The 25063-nt window shown below is 35.0% G+C and overlaps 1 protein-coding gene and 1 pseudogene across 1 annotated transcript; one reads left to right on the top strand and one right to left on the bottom strand.

Moving 5' to 3' along the window:
* Positions 1 to 207: 207 nt before the first annotated feature.
* LOC130220595 (uncharacterized) lies at positions 208 to 11200 on the bottom strand (annotated as a pseudogene).
* A 3108-nt stretch (positions 11201 to 14308) lies between these two features.
* LOC130219900 (non-structural maintenance of chromosomes element 1 homolog) lies at positions 14309 to 24597 on the top strand. Its single transcript, XM_056452402.1, is given in 9 exon segments — positions 14309 to 14374; positions 14376 to 14427; positions 16704 to 16816; positions 16977 to 17054; positions 17609 to 17755; positions 19593 to 19709; positions 19971 to 20097; positions 22258 to 22266; positions 24470 to 24597. Coding segments are annotated over 9 exon segments (798 nt in total). The 3' UTR covers positions 24559 to 24597.
* The last annotated feature ends 466 nt before the right edge of the window (positions 24598 to 25063 follow it).

Raw genomic sequence — 25063 nt, 5'->3', positions numbered from 1 at the left:
CCTCGCGAGTGCCATTCGCGCCTGCTGTTCTCATGTAAACCCACCAGAGGCCGCTGTCGACTCACTTTTTGACAGACTTTCTGACTGACTGAGCGAACGATCGGCTGACCCACCCTCCCCCTTCCCTAAACCCAACCAATTTTATCGATTGACCCGCCCACCCCTTCCCTAAACCCAACCAACTCGTTTCAAAAGCAATCCAAAAAAAGAAAAGCCCTCGTTTTTAGATTTGACCACATTCTCAACCCTGCTATTCACTTGTATGCTTTATATTTTGGATTCTGTTTTTGTCTTACCTGCTTTATGGAACCTCTCTTCACCAGACTCAAACCCCTGTCTTTGTGGTCAACTCCTCTCTGCATCATACGTGGCGCACTAACTGGACAAACTGGTTGCAATCGGAATGCCGTCCATACGGAGGTAAGCGGTCAGCTGGTAAGCGCGAAAAGGAACGGCTTCACACCGCCCGGTAGCATTCGTTTAAAAAAATGAAATGCAGCCATACGTACCTCCGCCTACGTAATTCGCTGCCTTCAGAAATGTCCGCAGGGCTACTTTTTTACAATGAGCCTGTGTTGATTAACTTTCAGACAGTTTTGAGTTAACTACACTCATTTCATTTGATAAAGTTGACTGCTGGGTTTTACAGTGTATGTAAATTTGCAATTGAAGCTTTCAGATTAATACAATTCTTATTTCTTACAGTACAATACTTTTTGTGTCATTATTTTGGTGGTCAAAAGGTCATCGATGCGTGGATGTTAAATAGATGTAAAAGGTTTTGACATCTAATCGATTTGCATTTTCGACGTCATGCTAAATGTTGTTTTGACATCACAGAGTTTTCAGGGAAGTCTGTCCAAATCATCAGAGTTAAAAGAGTAAAACCTAATCTTAAAGTCTTAACTCTAAACAAATAGTGAGCATTTGCATAGTTCCAGTAACTGGTCAAACTTCCAAATGAATGATTCATTGTGCTGGCTCCCCCGGTGGCCTGAGACGCTTACATAAACGTCATCCACAAAGAGGATCTGTGGTTTGGAAATTGAAGGATGATTCATTGCGACTCCAAAGGTTATATGCAAAGAGAATGAAATGTTTTACTTATGTGCAACACAGTTAGACAGCGTGATATGAAAAGTCTATTTCAACAGCCGGTGGGATATTCAAAAAGGCCCAAGCAGTGTCCTGTAACGGGACTGTTTGGCCGGCAACATGGGGGAATTTCAGAGCTCCACATTCATTAAGTGTTCGCTCAGTGCTGATGCTCGTGCTCCATTGTTCCCCTGTGTTTTTTGATACGTCTTGAAAAGCTTTATAGGGATCATCCCTTGCGATTGTGTGATCATGATGAAACAGAGGAGGATACAGTGGATTGGCACTGGTGATTAGATTTTGCCTGATCACCTTGTCGTCTGCATCAACATCAGAAGAAAGTTTCACACAACCATCTACAACATCTCTCTTTTCCGCAACAGCACTGAAAGCCTGATATCCTTCATCCGGAGAGTGATCAGCAGGAAAGTTCTGCGGGCTCTTAAGAATATCAATGGAGTTTTCCAGCTTAAATACGGAGTCTGAGACTTTCCTATCATCAGAATGATCACAGTTCAGATTCAAAAATGAAGAATCATCAGTGGATCCTTCCAAATATGACTTGTTGCTGAAAACCGATGAACCCGAGCAGTTGCCCGAATCTCTGTTAGCACAATTCCTTTCCTTTGAAGAAGACTCAACACTGTTGTATGGCATCTCAGTGAATTGACTGGGTGGTGTGTTCAATGTCAACCGTAAGAAATCTTTAGCCATTGCGAGTTCAATTTGTGATCGGAGATCTTGCATCGGATTGCTACCAGAATCACAGATGGCCTGGCCATAATCCCCTGGTGATGATTCAAGACTGTGAGAACTTCTCTCATTGTTTGGGTTCACATGTAATTGTGAGATCCTGTAGAAAGACAGATATGTTGAGGTGTAATTGAGAAGACATAGAATGTCACTAAGCATGATTACAGTGTATAAATAAAATAACATACAATTTCTTTTCCTCCTCGAGGTCTAGATTTAGAACCTCAACGTGAATTGGGGAGACTGCATTGAAGAAAGTAGGCAAAACATGACCCTATGAAACATGAAGGAAACACGAGGAGTTATTATGACTCACATTATAATAAACTATGACATTAAATATGGTGGCTTGAAAAGGCCAACATACTGTTATACTACATTAACTTATTCTTCTTCCGTCTTCTTCTGAAGGCGGTCACATACCAGAAGCGCCGCGTAGCGTCATACATTTCAGAATTCTAAACATAGGTTTCTATCAGGGTACACACACCGGCGCCACAAGTGGGCGGCGCCCAGCCACGACTCAGGATGCTGTTCATATTCCTGCCGCGCCACAATGCGCCATCTGATTAGTTTCATGTTAAATATCATGCGAATGTGCGCATCTGGTGTGTAATACTTTTAACTGTCATGTGCGCGCCCATGTTGCGGCGCTTCTGGTGTGCGACCTGCTTTAGACTATTTTAAGAACTCATCTCCTCTTAGACCGTTCATACTACAACCACCAAACTTACTCCAAACCTCCAACCTATACTGAATTAAGTTGCTATAATCTTTTCCAACTGATCCAACTTATGGTTTTTTGAAAACTGTCCTGGAAAATTCGGAAAAGTCCCATTGACTTAACATTGGACCAAACTTTGTGACCTCATAACTTTGCACCACACTGTCATACAGACTTAAGCTTACTCTCATTTACCACAGACTACCAATCTGCCAATCACTGATGACCTTTCAATTTACTAGCCACATCCTAGCAACCACTTTCGGCACCCTAGCAAATGTCCCATAGAGTTATTATAAAAAACTGCCATTGACCATACCAATCCCTTCTAGAAACATACTAACACACATACTAATCATACTAGCAACATGCCAATTCATACTAAATTCATGCTAACAACATACTAATTTGTGCTAGGTTCATTTTTGTTAGCAACTGCTTAGCAACTAGAAAGTGAAGAAAGTGAAAGTGAACAGCGGACGGGGGAGGAGGGCGGTTGAGAAGGAGGATCTGTAAAATTAGGTGCCGGATCAGATTTCAGATGTTCCGGCACAAATTAAGCCCTAGTTATAACTGTTTCAAACTTCTTAAAAACTACTTCAATGATTTAAACTTTGAGATTACTTTAAACTTTCAGACTCAGCTTTCTCAAGATGCCATAGAGTTTGTCTACAAGCTTTACTTTTCTAGTTGATCATTGTTTTCACCTTATTTCCAAAATTGTCTATAATTGTCGGCTTGGCGATCTTGTCCCACCAATTTGACTTCATCCTGTAATAAAGAAATAAAGTGCGTCAGGACTTGTTAAGGTTGCGTAAAAGGAATAGTAATAAGGCTAAATGAAGAGTGATGGTGAGACAAGTCTTACCTCAAAACACAGATGAAGATCATACAAATGATGATGAGTAAACCAATACACAATTGTGGAACCACCAGTTTGACTATTTCAGTTGGTAATGGTGCTGTGGAACACATACAGATTGATAAGCATTAATAGACTATCACCACACAGTCAGTTGCTGCAGTCTAACATGTCCGAAAATTCTTTGTGTCATTCATCTGACATTCCAGTTGTTATTAAAAACATATTTATTGGTTAAGAAAATGAATATTTGGTACAGGAACTCCACTGCTGTTTCCACGATCGGAAAGTTTCAGTAATATAAACCCCATTCATTTTCTTAACCAATAAATATGTTTTTAATAATAACTGTTTAAACCTTTGAAGACAGACAGCTTTAAGCTTATGTGCTTATATCCATCTGTTTGCATGAATTAAACTTAATTATAAAAAAACAACCATGTTCAATGCAGAAAAACTACATTACCCATGATCCTGTGAAGATAATTCAACCAATAAGAGAGTTGCAGTGAACATAGTATGGCAAACAAGACCTTCAGCCTCACCCACTGCCATGTAGCACCACTACATACTTTATTACACTACATGCACATTTACATTTCATACAAGCTATATCTGAAGTAGACTATTAACAGCTGAGCAATTTCTGAATTATTTATTTAATTGCATCATATATATTATTGTAATGTCTAATGATGATAAAACAAAGGATATTGCTCACAAATTTGGATTATAGGGCTGCATGACATAAACTGAATCACTGAATCAACAGTTCAGTCCTTTATTACTGTGCTACATCTGGGAATAACCCCATAATTAGCTTGGGCTTCAAAGCAATGCAAAAACCAAACTCCTATATCTACATATAGCTATACAATATACAAAAAGAGAGAGAACAACTTGAAGCAAGATTATCTACATTTCCTCAATCCATTTAGTAATAGTTTAAAATGTCTGCTGAGAAACTCAATGCCTTCTTTTAACAAATATGGAGAATTGCTCTCTTCAAAACGCCCTTTATGATTTATCATTACACAATCTCTGTTGCCATCAAATGGTGGAACAATGTAGCTTGAACTGTCAATCACTACAACACTCACCATTTTGCAAGACAAGTATTTTATTTAATAATACTGTAATTCATATAAAATGACCTTACTGAACAATAACATTTAACACAATAACAATTCTATGCAATCAGTCAAAAGAAACAATGGCTGGCGTTTTCATATAGTAGTAGCCTAAGCATATTAAAGCCTAATGCATACAAAGTTCTAAAACAGTAATACTACAGTCAAATCTGTTTGCTCTGGAACAAATAACAGATGACCATGACAAAAATATTGCAATTAGATATAACCAAAACAAATGACATTTCACATTTAACCCTTATAGAGACATACAAACTGATTCCAGAATAAGTGTCCATCAGATGGATGCGTTCTGCAAGGAACACCTGCTGTTGCGCTTAAAATCCTATTTCAAAAAACACTGAACATTTTAAATGAGTGAAAAAATATAATAAATAAATAATATAATATATATTATATATATATATAGATATATATATATATATTATATATATCTATATATTATATATATATATATATATATATATATATATATATATATATACACCACAGTGCTTAACATAATTGAGTGCACCCTATTTTGAGATGAATCTGTGAACATGGGTCATATATTTAGGTGCATTTCAACAAAACATATTTAGTAAACAGATATATTTAATGAAATCATATTTAGGCCCCAAAAATCTTCAGAAATGTGAAAAAAATACATTTAAATTCATGTGAAGTAATGGGAAAGAAAATTACAAACTACACAATTTCAACAAACTTTTAAACATTTTTGTTTCCCTTTGCATTTGGCTCTTTTAAAAATATCATTCAATATTTTTCCCTAACATATAATGTGGGTGGTACTCATTTTGGACCGTTATCGTTAGTTATTTTGTTAGATAAGCTGCAGATCTGGCTTCAGCACTGACTAATCTAATGTATATGCACAAATATAATATTGTATAGTTTCCAATAGAAAATATTAATCTAAATGAGAGATTTGTGAGGGGTGAACTTATATATGCTGTATATACAGAGCGGGCCATTTATATGGCTACACCTTAATGAAGTGTGAATGGTTGGTGATATTAACGTCCTGTCTGTGGCACATTAGTATATATGAGGGGGCTTGTTAATAACCCATGAAAGAATAAGGTTACGTTAAAAACCAAGCACACCATTGTTTTTTCTTGTGAAATTCCCAATAAGTTTATTAAGGTGTCTCCATATAAATGGCCCACTCTGTAAATATATATATGTATATATATATTTGAAAAGAAAAATTATAAGGGAAAATTTTTCTGAAACCAGTGCCTCAGACCACTCGTGCAAGTCAATGAAAATGGCATTAATAATTATTTCACTGTAATACTGTAATAGCACTGCGCAGTAGACTCCTGGTCCATTTTTTTATTTCTATATTTTATTTACAATATTTGTTACATACTTTTAAAAGTTTAAGATAAATAGATTTACTGTACTTACCAGTGGTGAAATGAACTGCTTCACTCTGATCACTATATATCTTCTGATCATTGTAGTCTGAGCTCATTTTGCTGGTCAGAATGTATTCAGTTTTGGCTGGAGATTAGTGCCCACGATGTCATGGAATCCAACAGTGTTTGCCACCTTTCTGGAAATCTGTATAGACAATGTTTGTTTTTATTTTATTTATGAAAAATCTACATAAAGTTTAAGTCAGAATTATTCACCCCCTTTGAATATTTTTTCTTTTTAAATATTTCCCAAATTATGTTTAACAGAAAAGGGAAATTTTCACAGTATGTCTGATAATATTTTTTCTGCTGGATACAATAACTTGCCTAATTACCCTAACATGCCTAGTTAATCTAATTAACCTATTTAAGCCCTTAAATGTCACTTAAGCTGTATAGAAGTGTCATAAAAATATCTAATCAAATATTATTTACTGTCATCATGGCAAAGAGAAAATAAATCAGTTATTAGAGATGAGTTATTAAAACTATCATGTTTAGAATGTGTGAAAAAATCTTCTCTGTTAAACAGAAAATTGGGAAAAACATAACTGAGGAGGGCTAATAATATCTGGACTTCAACTGTAAGTACAAAAACATTTTATATCATCTATATGCCATCTTCCTTACTGTTTCATTTTCTCCTATGATCCCATAGGTCAGAGTTATAAACAAAAAATTTGTAAAGACATCCTTTTGCTTATAGCTATCATTCCAGGTAACATGAAAGTTTCCATTTTCTATCTTCTCCACAGTAACACTGGAGGTTTTGGTTGACTGCAGAAAAAAGAAAACTCATTTTAAACATGTCTGTCAATGCTAAAAAATTCCTTCTATTTCTATAAAAGGCTAAACAAGCATTTATACTCACTATAATCTATAGTCTTGAAATCCTTTCGTAATAAAACCTTTGTTCCTTCCAGAAGTGTAGCTGAGAAGATCTCTTCTGTAATAAAGCCTTGCACTTCAATTTTGCATTCACAAATGGCATTGTGATGACTTCTCTCAAAGATGCAAGAATACCTATTTATTCTGGAGGAAACGTTCAGCATGTAAATTTATTACGAATAAACAGCACGGTTAAAAAATAGTTAAGGAGGAATAACAGGCAAGTACAAACACTCACTCATATGCTAGTTTTTTGTGTGGCGTTCAGCTTGTATCCAGAGCAACTTCTGAGACTTTCAGGAGAGAACCTGCATGTCATTTCTTCCTCATAGTCATTAAAACAATTCAAGTCTTTAATGGGATCTGAAGAACATACAGAGATGGGAAATACAAGATAGGAAAGGTTAAAAACATGCAACATTTGAAATTCCCTGATAGCACACATGTACATCACAGAGACGTCTATGTGATGTTTGTGTTTACATGTGGAAGACATTTATTACAGTGCTTGCTCATCAGCAAAATAGGGCTGCACAATATTGGAAAAATTAAACATCGTGTTTTTTTTTAAATATGCGATATTTATTGCAATACGAATACGATTTCACCAGATGAGTTGAAAAACTGTAAAGAATTTATAATTTTAGATTGATTGGGATGATTCTGTAGGGAAGTGCAAGAATATAACTGGTCCGTGATCTCCAGCGATCCGTTCTTGACAGATCGCTGGTGAGCTACAGCTGTGTTAAGGAACTACAATCCTGTCATGCACCACACCACACACACCTGTTTCCGGAACTCTGATGATTACAATGCACACAGCTGTAGCCCTTCATGGACTGATTACATGGACTACTTATTCACCACACACAAACATTAGTTCAGCACGAAGTCATTAATGTTGAAATAATGTTTGTATGCTTGTCGTGATGTTTCTTTGTTTTTTCCTGTTTGTATTTTTGACCACAGCCTTGTTATATCGTTGATCCTGTTTAGTTGCCTATTTGACCATTGCCTGATTTTTGACTACGTTCCTGGATTGTCCTTTTGTACTAGCCCTCATATGTTTTTGATGTTTGCCTGCATGAATAATCTTATTAAACTGCAATTGGATCCTTACCCATGATGTCCCTCGCCTTGCTCCCGGACGGAGTTTTCATTTTATAAACAATTCAACAAAGCTAATGATTATTTATTTATCAGAAGTTACAAACAGTACATTTGCTTATGCCTAAATCCTTTTAAAACCCTCACACAGTCACAGGCCTCAAAAAACACTAGCAAAATGATTAATTATAATCCAGACTCAACATTTCGTATGCTTGAGATGTGACTAGGCATGGGCCAGCATAAGATACTGATGGTGTGAAAACCTTGGATAAAAATATCACGGTTTCACAGTATTGTGATTACTGGTCTAAAACATGTTCCTTGATGTCTGGCTAAAAAACTTAAAACTTATTTCCCCTTTGAAACCACTATATATTTTATTTTGAGAAATTTTAAGTATTCTGGAGCAGTAAACATGTCACACTAAATAATTCAAATGGATTATTGACTGTTGTCCTAAAAAAAAGCTAAATATGAAAAAACAAACAAACAAACAAAAAAACGTAAATAAAAAATATTACCGTATAGCAGAAAATTTTGGTGGTTTTAAAACCTTGACTTTTTCAAAACACGGTATACCTTGAAAATGGTTATCGTCCCATGCCTAGATGTGGCTATTGGGAAGGAACTCATTACGATATCGATGCTGAAACGACGTAATGTGCAGCCCTACTGCAAAACGTCAATTAGACATCTATTTTCAAATATTAAATAGACATTTAGAATATGTAGCCTATTTAAGATTTGCTCATTCATCAGACGTTTAATAGACATTTATCAGACTTTTGAACACAGCAGATGTTTTGCAGACTAAATAATCTTTAAAATAGGCTACATCTTGATTGAGGGTAAGTTGGTTTTATATTCTCACATTCGTTCAGTGACAACTTGTGACATGTTCCCTATATTGTTTACATGGTACATTGAATATTCAGCTTAAAATCACTTGTAATATGACTTCAAAAACACATTGGCGCTATTTAATTGATAGTAAACAATATTGTTTTCATAATCATTGGTTGCTAATGATTTCTATATTTAGAAGTTTGCAAATACTTTTCTGAAATTATATTATTAACGAGAAAGTCTGAATGTGTGAATATAAAGCCAACTTCACCTCAATCACATCTTGGCAGGAGTCCGTGTGTATGTAGAAACATTTCTGATGACTGGCAAATGTGTCATCAAAACCACCAGATCTTTTTGTATAATTCCTTATAATTCATCATGGTTAATGAATAGAATAAAATTAGCATCCGAGTAGATCAAGTAAAGGCTAATTGTTATGCTTTTTCCTTCACTAAAACTATCCCAGCCGGCACAGGATGTCAATATAACATCAACATGATGCCAAATTGACGTTGTACCCCAATGCCTGGGACATTGCATTTTGTTTGGAAATGAAAGTCGGGTGACATCAGAGCTCAATGTCAGGCCAATGGTAAATGTCCAATGTTGGACAGATGTTGCTTTTGGTTACTTTCCAACGCAACCTAAAATCAACCAAATATCAATGTCATGTTGCGTCGTTATTGGACATCAAAATAACATCGTCTTTAGATGCAGGCAACTAAGGTCTAACTTAATATTAACATGTCATGGTGTTGTGTGTCTGCTAGGATAAGACATAAAAAAAGTGCAGAGATTTGATATTATTGGAACCCAGGGGCAGATTACCAATAAGGCGAGTTAAGCAGCCTACTTAGGGCCCTAGGAAATCTGGGGGCCTCCAATAAATATCTAGATGTATAAATTATACTTATAAACTATATATAATGCTGTTTTCTATTATCTTTTGTATGGTGAGAGTCAAACAAATACAATTTAAAGTAATTAAATAATATTTAATATATAATCATTGTATTATTTATATAATAATGTCAATGTTATGTAATAATGATATTAGAAAATAAATTATCATTAGATCTGCACAAATTCGTCCCCAATCATGGAGCAGTCCAGCAGTCAAATTTATGCGTTTATTTTTTAATTATCATTTAAAATGTAGACAATGCATTAAGATTAAATGTAGAAAATACGTTTGAGAGATATATAAAAAAGCTAATAAATGAAAAATGAAATAAAGTAGAAAGGGTGCATTTAGGAAGTTTGGGCCCAGTATAGCAGAAAATTTTGGTGCTTTTAAAACCTTGACTTTCTAAACCACGCGTATACCTTGAAAATGTTTATTGTCATATGCCTTGATATGACTATTGGTAATGATCACATTGTAATATCGATGCTGAAACGATATATTTTCCAGCCCTACTGCAAAACGTCAATTAGACGTCTTTTTTCAAAAGTTACATAGACATTTATAATATGTAATCTCATCATTTAAAATGTAGAGACTGCAGTACGATAAAATGTAGAAAATGACGTTTGAGTGATATAAAAAAACTAAATAAATTAAAAATGAAATAAAAATAGAAAGGGTGCATTTTAGGACTTTGGGCTCCATGGCTGGAATTGCTTAGGGCTCCTAAATCACTAAATCTGCCCCTGTTGGTAACATACTGATAGCAACATATAATATCGACACATTATATCTAATATAGCCGTATAAATAGTCCAATCTAAGTCATCAAGGCAATACAAAAATTAAAATGAAAAAAAAAAAAAGTTAAATAAAGGTTTACCGTCACATAGTGCCTGGCAGACGAGTGTAAGGATGATCTGGCAAAGAAGAAATAAGGAAGAACATCCTATATCCTGCATGAAAACACACAGAATAAATCTTACAGAAATAAAATTCACAGCACCAAAACGGTTAACAAAACATGATTCCTCGCCAAATAATGCAGCAGAGTATATATATATTCACTGTACCTATATGTTTTCCTCGTTCGCTAAGTAAAACATAAGAAAACTTGCTTCTCTGTAGATCAACTAAATTGTTTTCGTCACGAAAATGCCACACAAAAAGTCCAGACGAGCAGTTCAAACTGTGAAATTTCAGTCTGCTGGTTGCTTCCCTATTCGCAACGAAACATTGAACTTCATCAAAAAGGGCGTATCGAAACTTTCCTGGAAGAACGCGGACGACCATCTGTTCCACTGACTCCAGACCTGCTCGCGCCCGCGCTGTTCTCTCTCACACACACACAGTGATCTCACGCTCACACTGATCTCTAACCTGCTCTTTCACACACTCAGAAAAAAGGGAAAGCAGAATTCCACGGAAAGCCGTCATGAAGTCTGCGTTACAGCCTGTTGTTTGTGAGTTAGTCAAGCGCAAAAGGAAACCATCCGAAAGCACACAGGGCTCCCAAAAAATGGAAGTGTGAAACGACTAGACTACATTTAAGAGAACTTTTTTTTTTTGGTTTTGCAATTACCTGTTTCACTTCTTTCATAGCTACATATGAAATTAGGTTATAGTTTCCATTGTCTTCAACGCTCTTTTCAGCAGTACAAATGAGATGCTAATGTAGTTGTTTTTATCTGTATGTTTTCTGTATTTGGAATAATTTTAATGTTGAATTTGTCTTTTTATCATTTTAATATTTTTTAATTAATTTTATCGTAGTTTTTATTCATTTATTTGTGTGCTAGATTCAGTTATTTTTGTAGTTCAACTATATTAATTTGATAAATTAATGTAGATTTATTTTTCGTACATTTTGTAATATTTTGTTTATGTCGGAGCATTTAGTTAACCAAATCAGGAAGACGGACACCCAGAGGTTTAAAGAGTTTAAATGTATTAATTACGTTAAATAGCCTATTTAAAGGATCCATATGCGTGTTACTGAAGTCATATGGCAATGCTGTATGGAGGCTCATCGGTGACGTCTAGTGGATGGAAATTGGTATAGATTTATTCATTTTGTTGATCTATTAATTATTCAACTTAGGTTAGCCTTAAATTTTAAGGAATGCCTTATATAATCCCATTTTTTAAATGACATTATTCATTAATTTTCTTTTCGCCTTAGTTACTTTAATAATCAGGGGTCGCCACAGCGGAATGAACCACCAACTTATCCAGCATATGTTTTACGCAGTGGATGCCCTTCCAGCTGTAACCCATCGATCACTGGGAAACACCCATACACTCTTGCATTTACACACATACACTATGGCCAATTTAGCTTATTCAATTAGCTCATGTCTTTGGACTGTGGGGGAAACCGGAGCACCCGGAGGAAACAACGCGAACATGGGGAAAACATGCATACTCCACACAGAAATGCCAACTGACCCAGCTGAGGCTTGAACCAGCAACCTTTTTGCTGTGAGGTGACAGTGCTACCCACTGCGTCCCCGTGGTGCCCCAAAATGACATTATTAAAGACAAATAAATTCTTGTGATGTGTGTTCCATGTTGATGATCATGCACTGTAAAAAAAGTTGCGTTTTTGTTGGGACAACATGAAGGAATTAAGTTAGCTTATTAGTTTAAAAAAATGGAAGTGTATTGAACATAAAACAATTAAGTTGTTCCAAAAAAAAAAAAAAAAAACCTCAAGATTTGTGTTGTTTCAGCTCATTTTAAATATTAAAAGTTTTTAACAAACAGCAAATGTTATTTGTGAGTGTGTGTTGCTCTTTTATCGGTTAATTATATATGTGCAAACCAAAATTAATATCCACATTATACATTAATCAGAATTTAGTTTTATCTTTATTTATTTATTTATTTATTTATTTATTTATTATTTATTTATTTATTTATTATTTATTTATTAATTTTAGGCTCAATCACAAAGAATCAGTGCTTCAGCTAAAAAATTCTTCTGTAATATTCTAAAGAATGGGGTTTGAGTAAATTAACAGCATTTTTCATTCTTGGGTGATGCGCTGCTGTCCAATAAAATAATAATTTGTACTCTGTGAGTGGTGATACTATGTTTAATAATATTATGTATTCCATCATCAAACTGAAGTGTTGCCTGCTGTGTTTCAGGTAATTTCTCTAAGTCAGTTATCATAATATTTTTTTTTTAAACGGGGGGTCCATAAGGGTATGTTAGATGGTCCAAAAATTGTTTATTTAATTCTATTAATATTTATATTATATTAATCACTTACAAATAAGTAAAAAACAAACAAAAACAAAAATGAAACTACATGAACTATATACATTTATCTATTACTGTACATATAGGCGGGTGTCTTTCAGGAAATGTTCAGAAAGACAAGAAATGATGACCCAACAGATGAGTAAATATCAATAGTAAGCATGTGCCGAAAAACAAAAAGGAAGGAAATGCTTCCTGGAATTTTAAGGGAAAATTAAAAAAATATTATTTTTTTAAATAGTACAGAAGGGGCAGTAATCCAAACAAAAGGGACGGCATCTGCCATTGAGGACGCAAAGAAGACAGAAGAACGCAAACACGTGGCAGGAAGTGTTGTTTCTAGTGGGAACCGCGAATATTACACGAACTGACAGCTCGTCCGCTACAATTGAAAACAGGTTGTTTACGAGGAACAAACGTCGCTTCACTAAAACCATTTACGTCTCTCTTTGAGTGTTCAGTCGTTTTATTTTAAGTGGAATTTTGCATTGAGTTACCAACGTTACCACATAAAAATATAGTACATGTAACGTTATAGTATTTTAAAAATCTTTTTTAGAAAACACTACAGTGTTTTAACCGAACTATAGTGAAGAGTATTATACTGTATATGATAGTATTTAATAAAGTCTTTGTTAACGAAGGCAACATATAAATTATAAATACTGTAACGTAGTATACTTGAGTTTTTACTACAGTAAACTGTGGTGTATTGTAGTGGTAAATAAAATGGCCACATAGTTGTAGAAAACAAGTGTATTTGGTCATTTGTTTATATTAAGTTACCAATGGTTTTGTGTTACCACAGCAGATTAATTCTGCTAAATAATATAAAGTTGCTTTACCATAGTACGGTTTTTCATATTTTGTGATTCATGTTTTTATTTATTATTTATGCTTTTGAGTTGCATTATGAGACCTTGGTCCTTCTTCCGTTCACCTTAACCTTAAAAAGGTGTAAAAAGTGACTCTTATGAACTTTTTTAATAGTTTTAAGTGATATATTGTCTGGCTTGGTGTTGTATATTTTGCTGCAAAAACCTTGTAATAAGCTGCCAGTATGCTTACGTTATTTTACAGATTTATTCTCTCTATTATTTTTTTATACATTATATTATTTCAAACTACTCAACTGTCAATAAAAGCCAAAGGTTTTATGTTGTGCATCATGCAGGTTTACTTGTTTTCAAGTCGATTCTGCTCATGTTTGCTTGAGTTTGGGAAATTTAGCTTATTTGCAACATGTGTTTTCCAGCTGAAGAGGACATTTAGCAGTCATGTCTAGACAGATGGGTGAGGACACAGGCTGTTCCTGCCAGAACATGATGACCAACGGCATCGTCCAGTGCAGCTCAGGCTGGAATGCTCCACAAGAAGTGCTGCGAGCTCCATGGAGGTATGAGAAGAAAACACTCACGCCGATAGGATAGAGTTCACCAAAAAATTAAAATCCTGTGTTCATTCCAAACCCCAGTTTGAGGTTTTTTTTTTTTGTTTTTTTTTGTTCAGTTGCACATAACAGTAGATATTTTTTATAGAATGTTGGAAACCTGTAATTATTGACTTCCATTCTAGAAAAAACAAATGCTATGAAAGTCAATAGTTACAGGTTTCCACTATTCTTATCTTCTTTTGTGTTAAACAGAACCCAAACTGGTTGGAAGAAGTGAAAAGTGATAAAGTGATGATAGGATTTTCATTTTTGGGAGAACTGTCGCTTTTATACAGTATTTCTCAATCCCTTGGGCCCCACTGATCTGCATATTTCACTTCACAATGTTCATTCTTGGATTTACACTACGGCATTACCTGCAGAATCCTACTAAAGAAACGTAAAGTGTGACATAATATAACTCACTGAATAAATACATTACAGGTATGTGCCAAAAATTTGAATATCAAGGGAAAGTCCATTTATTTTAATAATTTGTTTCAAAAAGCGAAACTTGTTTGTTATTTTAGTTCACTACACACAAAGTGAAATATTTCAAGTCTTTATATCTTTCAATTTGAATGATTATGTATTAAAGATGAAAAAAACCTTAAATCCAGTATTTCACAAAATTTGAATATTTCATATGACCAATAAAAAAGGATCTTAAACACCTGTTGGCCTACTGAAAAGTGTGTTAACGTACTGTATTATGTCCTTGGTGGGCCTCCTTTGCACAAATTACAGCATCATGTAATGGCATGGAGGCCTTGAACTCGTCTGCATTTCGGGGTCTCTGTTCCCTTATCTTCCTCTTGTTAATAGCCCATAGATTTTCAATGGGGTTTAAGTCAGGTGTTTTCAGTCAGTTTCTAGTTTGCCAATTAAGAACAGGGATGCCATGGTCCTTAAACCGGGTACTGGTAGCTTTGGCACTGTGTGCAGGTCCCAAGTCCTGCTGGAAAATAAAATCATCTCCAAAAAGCTTGAAAGCAAGAAGTGCTCTAAAATGTCCTGGTATAGAGCTTCGTTGACTTTAGACATGACAAAAGACAATGGACCCACACCAGCATATGATATGGCTCTCCAAACCAACACTGACTGAGGAAACTTCGCACTGGACTTTAAGCACCTTGACTTTTGTTTCCCTCCGTTCTTCCTTCAGACTCCGTTCTTCCTTCAGATTTCCAGATTAAATACAAATTTTGCTTTCATCTGAAAAGAAGACTTGGGACCACAGTGAAACAGACCAGTACTTTTTCTCTTTAGCCCTGCACAGACACTTCTAACATGGTTTTTGGTTCAGTAGTGGCTTGACACATGGAATTCTACAGATGTAGCCTGTGTCATGCAGATGTCTGTATGTGGTGGTTCTTGATGCTCTGGCACCAGCTCTGTCACCCTTGCTTGACAATCCTCTCAAGGCTGTGGTCATACTTGTGCACTTTTTCCAGCCACATTTTCCCTTCTTTTTAACACAATTAATATACTTAGATACTGCACTCTGTGAGCATCCAGCTTCTTTTGCGATTGCTTTTTGAGACTTTTCCTCCTTATGGTGGGTTCCAACGAAATCAGCAGTCTTCCCCATGATTCTGAAGCCTACTAAGCCAGGCTGAGACAATTTCAAGGCTTTGCATTAATTAGTGGACTAGATTGAGACACAGGGAGCCGACAATGTTGAACTTCGTCATGATATTCTAATTTTGTAAAATACTGGATTTGAGTTTTTCTTTAATCTTTAATTATTATATTATATTAATAATTATCCATAATTATTAAATGAAAAGAAATGGAAGGCTTGAAATATTTCACTTTGTGTGTAGTAAACTAATATAACACAAGTTTCACTTTTTGAAACAAATAATTGAAATAAATGGACTTTCCCTCGATATTCAAATTTTTTTGGCACATACCTGTATAAATGCACCCATCAACTTGAGAAACTCTGGCTTAATGTGTCCGAGTTGTAACCCTCTTGAGCATTGTCTGTCAGTTTCTGCATACAAAAGCTCTATATCAGATGCCAAAAGCAGACGAATGATACTAATTTGCAAAGCTAATTTGTCTCGCATACATCACAATATATCCACTGGAATTCTTTATATTTTATTAACTGATATTTAAGAGCAAAATTATTTTTATGTTGTTTCTGTGCCCCATAGCTGCTAACTGAATATCAGCTACTGTGTATAGATACAAGTGCTTTCTTTGAATTCTGTTTCTTTGTTTTATTCTAGGGCAAGAAAAAATTGATGATTTCATCAATGTTGTCAACACTCACCTTCAGCCCCTCTTTATGCATATCCGTAAAGGGATGTCGGAGGAGGATGGCCAGGAACATTTTGTTTTGGTTTGTTGAATCTAAAATACGTTCATGTTTAAGGAGAGTTTTTTATGCTGTCTACTCAATAAATGTGTTAGATATTATTTTTTGTTTTTGTATACTACTAATATATAATAGTAATGAAGTTATTTTAATAGAAATGAAATTATTTTAATCTGTTGTTCAGGTAAATATGGCAGAAACCGACATTACACGAATGGCTGCTGATTATGCGGAGAACGAGCTGGAGTTGTTCAGAAAAATAGTAAATACTTATAATATTTTTCAAATCTTATTTTATGTCTTAATATACAAATATTATTGCATACTGAATACATTTTAAAATTGTATTTATTTTGTGATGCAGAAAAAAGTTATTTTTTGGCATTATTACTTCAGCCTTTAGAGTCACAAGATCCATCACAAATTATTCTAATACTGATTTGCTGTTCAGTATTATCATAATTAGTATTTTAAGAACGGTTCATTTTTTAACTGCTGATTATGGATTTTATTATTCACAGTTCACAAAAGGCATTTTGTATGTAGAATTACTAATTACTAACCTATTTTATTATTGTATATTGTATCTTGTCTGAACAATCTGCAGAAAAGTGTGGAAATTTGAGTCTGATCTTAGAACCGTTTATGAATGATCATGTGATACTAGAATATGAAATCTTGAAATGCCATCACAGAAATAAATGACATTTTAAAATACATTTATATAGAAATAAAAAAAAAATAACTAAATAAAAAGAAAAAACGTTGGCCATCTATAAATGGTTTCTTATCATCTCCTGTTTTGTCTTTATTCAGATGGATCTGATTGTGGAGTCTGATTCCGGTTCTGCCTCATCCACAGCAATTCTAAATTCTGCCGACAGGCTGATCTCAAAGAAATTAAAGAAAAAAGAAGCAGAGCTAGTCTTGAATAAATTTGTACAAGACAAATGGTTAAAAGAGGTATACTTTATTATTAGTATTATATATATATATATATATATATATATATATATATATATATATATATATATATATATATATATATATAATATATAAAATTTATGAACAATATCACATGAGTAGCAATGCGATACGGCTGTATATCGGCACTTGTGGGAGGCATGTGTTGGCACAGGCTGAGTGCCTTAGTGTCGATATACAGCTATATTGCACTACTACGTGTGTGATATTATCGTATAATACAAAAATATCGTATATAGAAAAAAAGAAAATTAAACACGGAGAGTCTCATAAATCGTTTTGTATGAGGAACTACTTTCTTCTGCCATTCAATTAGATCTGCAGCATCAGAACAGCAGAAACCATTGTTGCTTGACACGTCACTTTAGAGCTAGTGTTTGAATGATTCTCTAGGGTAATGTCTAAAGTGATGCCAAAACAGGTGATTTTGCTGACATTTCAAGATTATAAAGCTGAACGCATGAAATGCCATCAGTCTACAGAGACTTCCCAATTTCTGCAATTGGAATATCACAATAATTAACCCCATAAAAGCCAGAGCAAAGAAAACACTACAGCACCACAAAATACAAAAGAGAGAGATTGACTTAAAATGTCACTTACCAGTTTTATTGTCGTGTTATTGTTCAGTCAAATTTGAAAAGCTGTGGTTTGAAATTTATGCTGTTTTTCTCATCTAAGGGCTTATTATGCAGTCTCTGTCGCCATATTGTGGCGGAACGTCAACCATCTTTGCTCTGCTCAGTATGGCAGGCGAACATGCTAAATCTCGGAAATTATGAATATTTAAAATAGGCAATATCCTTTTAAATAAACTGCATAGTTGTAATCTAAACAACTACATTCTTGCTTAAAAAGCCTCAAATGTACATTGTTGCCCAACAGCTGCAATATTTGTCAAACTGTAGTGAGTTTATTCATCTGCTGTTCCTGTATGTGGGCGGAGTAATACACAATGGTGAAGAGGCTGTACTAGTGCTGTTATTACGGGAAAATCGCATGGCTATCAGCCAATCAGATTCGAGAACCATACAGAACTGTTTTATAAACAGTTGAAGTCAGGATTATTGGCCCCCCTGAATGTTTTTTCTCTCCAATTTCTGTTTAACGGAGAGAAGATTTTTTTTCAACACATTTCTAAAGATAATAGTTTTAATAATTCATCTCTAATAACTGATTTATTTCATCTTTGCCATGATGACAGTCAATAGTATTTTACTAGATATTTTTGGAGACACTTCTATACAGCTTAATGTGACATTAAAAGCTTAACTAGGTTAATTAGGTTAACTAGGCACGTTAGGGTAATTAGGCAAGTTACTGTATATCGATGGTTTGTTCTGTTGACAGTCGGAAAAAATAGCTTAAAGGGGCCTTTTTGACCTTAAACTGCTTTTATTCTAGCTGACATAAAACAAATAAGACTTTCTCCAGAAAAAAAAAATCAGACATACAGTGAACATTTCCTTGTTTTGTTAAACATCATTTGGGAAATATAAAAAAAATCAACTAAAATTCAAAGGGGTGCTAATAATTCTGACTTCAGTTGTGTATAAAGAAAAATATGAACCATCATCATGGCACAAACAACTGAAGTAAACTATCCAAAATTAGTTATTAATACCATTAAATGTTGAAAATATATTCTCTGCATTAAAAAGCACTTAGAAAATATTTGAAGAAAATTTAGATTCATGGGAGAGCTTATCATTTTGATCTGTACGTCTATCACAGTTTCTATTATATTGAAATTTGTAGTTAGCAACAACTCACTCCTTTCAAAAACATCATTTTGTTCTGCTTTTTTCTGCATTAGCAAGATGGTGAGTACACTCTAAGTGTTCGCTGCATTGTGGAAATGGAGCCATATATGCGCACAATATACCAGGACATGATCAAAGTGTGCTACGTGTGCCACAACATCGCCCTACAGGTAATAAATGACATGCACATGAGGAAAGATCATGAACCTTCAAAAAACAGCCATAAGATTAGATTTTTAATTCCAGACATCATTTTTAAAAGAGCAGCACATGCAGAGTGATTGTTTTTATTTTTACTTTTTCTTGATTAATAGTGTACTTTTATCACTTACACTACATGTAGTGCGGTTTATACTGTATTTGCATAGACCTAGTGACACTTTTATGCCATTTTCAGACATACCAAACAAAATTCTTTCCTTTTCTTTCAGTGCCAGGTATGTGAAAATCCATCATGTGAAATCAAGGTCCACCTTCCCTGTGTCGCTCGATATTTCAGAGCGCGCAGTGACCCTCATTGCCCTGCATGCAATGATTTCTGGCCTCATGAGATTCCAGGTGAGTTGTTTCTTTAATAGCTCATTTCCACTGAGCGTTATGGTTCAGTACTGTACAATACGCTTTCATGTTCATTTCCACTGTCAAAGGTAACAAAATAGTGAACTGCATCATACAATTTTTTGTCCCCCCCCCCCCTTTTCCTAGGGGTAGGGGAGTGTAAAACAAAATTACAAAGTGTGAAACACTTTTACGAAGCTCGTGACAAATTTACATTTTGAAAAACATTTTTACCTATCAAAAGACACAATTATATAGGAAAAACAATTTTATCAAGGACGAAACAAATTTACATTTTAGAAAAAAATTAACAAGACGCAAAACACTTTTACCAGTCCCGAAACAAATTTACAATTACAGATTCTTTACGGAAAGGGAATGTACCACACACACCGGAAGTGATGCGAAATGTACCACACAGCGGAATGTATCAGCTCGTATGTGACTTTGTAGACACAGGTTAACAGTCTACAACTATAAATATCATGGTTTGACCAACTGCGATAACATCGTTTTGCCATTTAGAGCTATTCTGAGAAAATATCAGCATGAGAGAATGTGGAAACATGTAAACGCAAGTACATGGAAACAAGTTAACACAAGTCCACAAGCACAGCACGACATATGTTGACTGATAAAGTTATCAAAACTGACCTCAACATGTACTCCGGAATAGCTCAGTTAGATAGGTCAATTGCTACATGTGCGAACATTTTGACTTGGGTTCGAATCCCGTTGATGACATGTCAGTTGTAATTATTTCTTTATATTAATTTTGGTTATTACTGTTCTGCCACACACATTTTAAAATCAATAATGTTTACACTGACACTGATACCCAGTAATAAGAATATTTATTTGGTATGGGCATGTTTTGTTACTGTGAAAAAGTGACAAATCTGCCAATCTGCAAACGTGAATAGTTTACATCTGGAAAGGGGCACCAGTTAACACGGACGCCAGTTAAACCATAACACCAGCTTCGTTTAGTTTACTATTAAGAGTCCTCAAGCAGATGTTTACACTGTGTAGACTTGACATCATGTCCACGATTACAGCGTACGAGTGGCACTCGTTGAAATATTGAACACATTGATGCAGTATGTCTGGTGTTTCTGTCTGATCTGCGTCCTTTATAAACTCCAAACACTGACCACATGTAAAGCAAACCGCGTTACTGCTCATGTGTTTTGCCACAAACAACCCTCGACCGCAGTCCATGTTCGGTCACCATAAACTTTATTTACGCCATGTACTCCACAACACGAATTTACCGCGCTCACTACCAACGCAACAACACTTTCCCCGTGTGACTTCTGGTGTGTGGTACATTCCGTGTGACTTCCGGTGTGTGGTACATTCCCTTTCCGTAAAGAATCTGTAATTGTAAATTTGTTTCGGACTGGTAAAAGTGTTTTGCGTCTTGTTAATTTGTTTCTAAAATGTAAATTTGTTTCGTCCTTGGTTAAATCGTTTCTCCTAACTGGTTTCTTTACAACAGCATCTTTGATATATTTTCTGCTGGAGATACTGTTGTCCTAAAAAACAAACAAACAAAAAAACATTAAAAAATCGGACATATGCCATAGGAACTTTATGCAAAAAATTGGCAGTTTTAAAACCTTGACTTTTCCAAACCGCGGTATACCTTAAAAAACGGTTATTTTCCCATGCCTAGTCCCCATCGATGTTATTTAAAAGTAATCCCTCACTTTACAATATTAAAGTGTCAGAATTGTAATGCGCTACATTTCTTTTGCGTTGCTTTCACTTAAATAACTGCACTTTAAAAACTGCACAATTCATTCATGTTGTCCCAACGCAAATCGATTAAGTCAACTTTATTGCTTTTAGTGGATTTAACCTAAAACAATTAAGTTGTCTAAAATGTTTTCCTTTTATATGAAAAAAGGGGTGAAAGGGTCGGGCTTCATGACCAGCCAAAATAGGTCTCATTAACAAACCAGTTGAGATGTGTGTCTGACGTCAACACAAGCACCATTCTATTTTACAATATTCTAAGTCAGCATGAAATTAAAATGGACTCTTCTTATTTTATTTGTATACAGTAGTGTTTGCTATAAACATATCTGTGCACATGGAATGCTTTAAGGGTGGGGTTATCAGTGCATTACTGTGTGTTCACACTGAAGGCGCGAGAGCATCAAAGTAGCCAGAAGTCATTACTTTTCAATGGGAGCTGGCAGTGATAAGCGTCGAGGAGAGTTGAAATCAAGTCAACTTTATGGTAATGAGTAGGTCACGGAATCTGCGGGCATTTTTTGCTGTTTCTGTGCGGAATTGTGTTAAAATCTGTGGATTTATGTGGAATTATTTTGGGAGTATCATAACTAAACCTTAATATTAAATATAAAGTAATACCTTTTTAACTTTTATTTAATGTTTAAAATGCAAATCCAATTAGATCCACTTTATTTGGTAAACAAAGCAAGTCTCTCATATAACACATTTACACAGAATCAATGATGGGCTAAAATCTGGGGAATTCTGCACGCGCAGATTCCGTGTGGGCCTAGTAATGAGCTATGACGCAGTTCAGAGGCAAGCAATCAGAATGTAAAAGTCCGCCACTTGTGAGGATTCCAGAGAACACGTCCTGTGAACTTTGGTTCCAACCACAGTTTTTCTCAAGGGTTTGAATATTACGGTCACCAGATTTCCAGTTAATTACGAAGTTTTCTTAAAGGGACATAAGTAAAAGGTTACTGGCAAGTTACTGATTGCATTAATGTTATATACGTTTTTTTTAAGCAGGAATCTCATGCTAACTATAACAACAGTACAAAACACTACTGCTGCTTCGGAATATTTCAGACATATGGGCACATATTGGATAAGTGGAGCAAAGCCACACCCACACAACAAGTTGATCTTCCATAATTAAATGAATTTGATTAAAGTGCACAACATTTTTCACGCTAGAAGCATGTTTTTTTAATGAGGGAACCTAAAACAATTGTCTAATATTTTCCTTTATATGAAAAAAGGGGTGAAAGGGTCGGGCTTCATGACCAGGCAAAATATGGGTCTCATTACCAAACCAGTTGAGATGTGTGTCTGTCTGTCAACACAAGCACCATTCTACTTTACACTATTCTAATTCAGCATAAAATTAATTACATATATCACTGATTTGCTGATATATGCTGCATCAGCCCCTTTAAATGCGAGATCAATGAGGGAATTTTGACGCTCTTGCTGGCAGAGCAGTGAAGGCAGACATCGTTGTCACTAGCCTATCCAGAGCGAACTTTGACATTCTTGCCACTTTCAGTGTGAACGCACAGTTAGGATGGGACTATCAGTGGTTTAGGGCTAACAGTGGAGTGCCTCATGGGAGGCAGCAGTTCTAATGAATTTAATCTGATTTTGTATGTACAATTTTGCTTCTTGTTTTTGTCATCAACGGGCATTTAAAAACATCTGCGCCAGATGGCATGCCTATGTGATTCCAGTGGACAGTAATACTCCACAAACATACAAACTGGCATTCAATCTTCCTCCATTTTGTCAGCAGCACCATTTTGTCTTTTAATGATCCAGTCATTTCCTAAACTTAAATGCACTGCCCTACATTTTTTTTTTCTCAATTCAGAAACCATTTCAATCAATGTGTCACAATAGAGAAAAAAAAGGCCAAACTTAACTTCTTCATGCTGACTTTAAGATTCAAAGAATATTACTAATACCGATTACACATTAAACATTAGCTGTCCCCAATCTAGTTTGTGTCGCAATAAAATAATAGTAAAGTGCTATAAGCCATCACAGATGAGTAGGTCAAATAGAATTCAATCGATCTTTATAAATGACAAAGTTGTGTGCTGCCTGCCACCACATTTCTGTTTGTTTTTGTGCTGTTAGTAACATTTCGACTTTAAAACACTACTCATGATTTGATTACTCAGCTGACGTTCTCATTCTTTTTGCTATTGACATTTCATTACTTGTCTCTAGTCCTGTTATTAGTATTTATTTTCAGCTCTCTGCTTTGAGACACTGGGTTCAGCTTTGGGCGGTCTAGCCTATAGCTTAGCAGCACCCTGGGTAGGCAGAATAAGATAGTAAGGCCCCATCTGATTGGTCATTTTGGATAAAATATGCAACACACAATTATTTGACATACAATTCTATTTTATTTGTCACACGTCTTTGTGATATGAATATCGCATATACTTTTATCATTACTATATTTTTTATATATAGTGAGCAGCCTAAATTTGTGTTTGCTTTGTTTTTTTTGAGAAACTCTTCATGTTTCATCTTTAAATTAGCTTTAATATGAAGTATGCAGATGTTTACGTCAATTTTTTCAGGGATTTTTTTTTTCCTCTCATTTGCAGAAATGCAGGACCTCAGTCACAGAGTTCACAAAACCTGCCTTCCTCGTCTAAAGAGAACACTGCACCCACACACACACGCCGGTCAAGACGAGTGTAGCTGATTCACTGCTACTGCCTGTCTTTGGGGATTTTTACAAGTGCTTTTCTTAAGAGTTGAGGATTGTTTGTCTATTTTTCATTATTATATATATATATATATTGAAACAATTTGTTTATAAATTTCACACTATTTTTATTGGAATTCCTTTTCATTCAAATTTATTTACAAGTAATCAGCACATTTTTGTACAGTTGTTAAGATTAAAAGGTTTTGGTATCACTTTATTTTGGATGGTTCCTTTAACACACTTTGCTGATTTAAGTCTACTATTTTGAGACTTATTAGAATGTTAGTAAACCATAAGTTTGGGGTTAAAGTATGGTTAGTGTAAGTTTGACACATACTAGGAAATTTTTGTATATTAGTGATAGTAATACAGTAATATGCGTTGTATGTGTGTTGGTGGAGCATTGTTAGCAGATTTGTAACTAAACTTATACTCTAATAAGAATTAGTTGGTGTGTTAACTTACAGTCAACAAAATGTGCAATAGGAACCATCA

Source organism: Danio aesculapii, chromosome 3 (genome assembly GCF_903798145.1).
Source record: "Danio aesculapii chromosome 3, fDanAes4.1, whole genome shotgun sequence".
Taxonomy (NCBI): Eukaryota; Metazoa; Chordata; class Actinopteri; order Cypriniformes; family Danionidae; genus Danio; species Danio aesculapii.
Note: the sequence above shows the minus strand (reverse complement) of the source record. Positions and strands in the feature narration are given on the sequence as shown.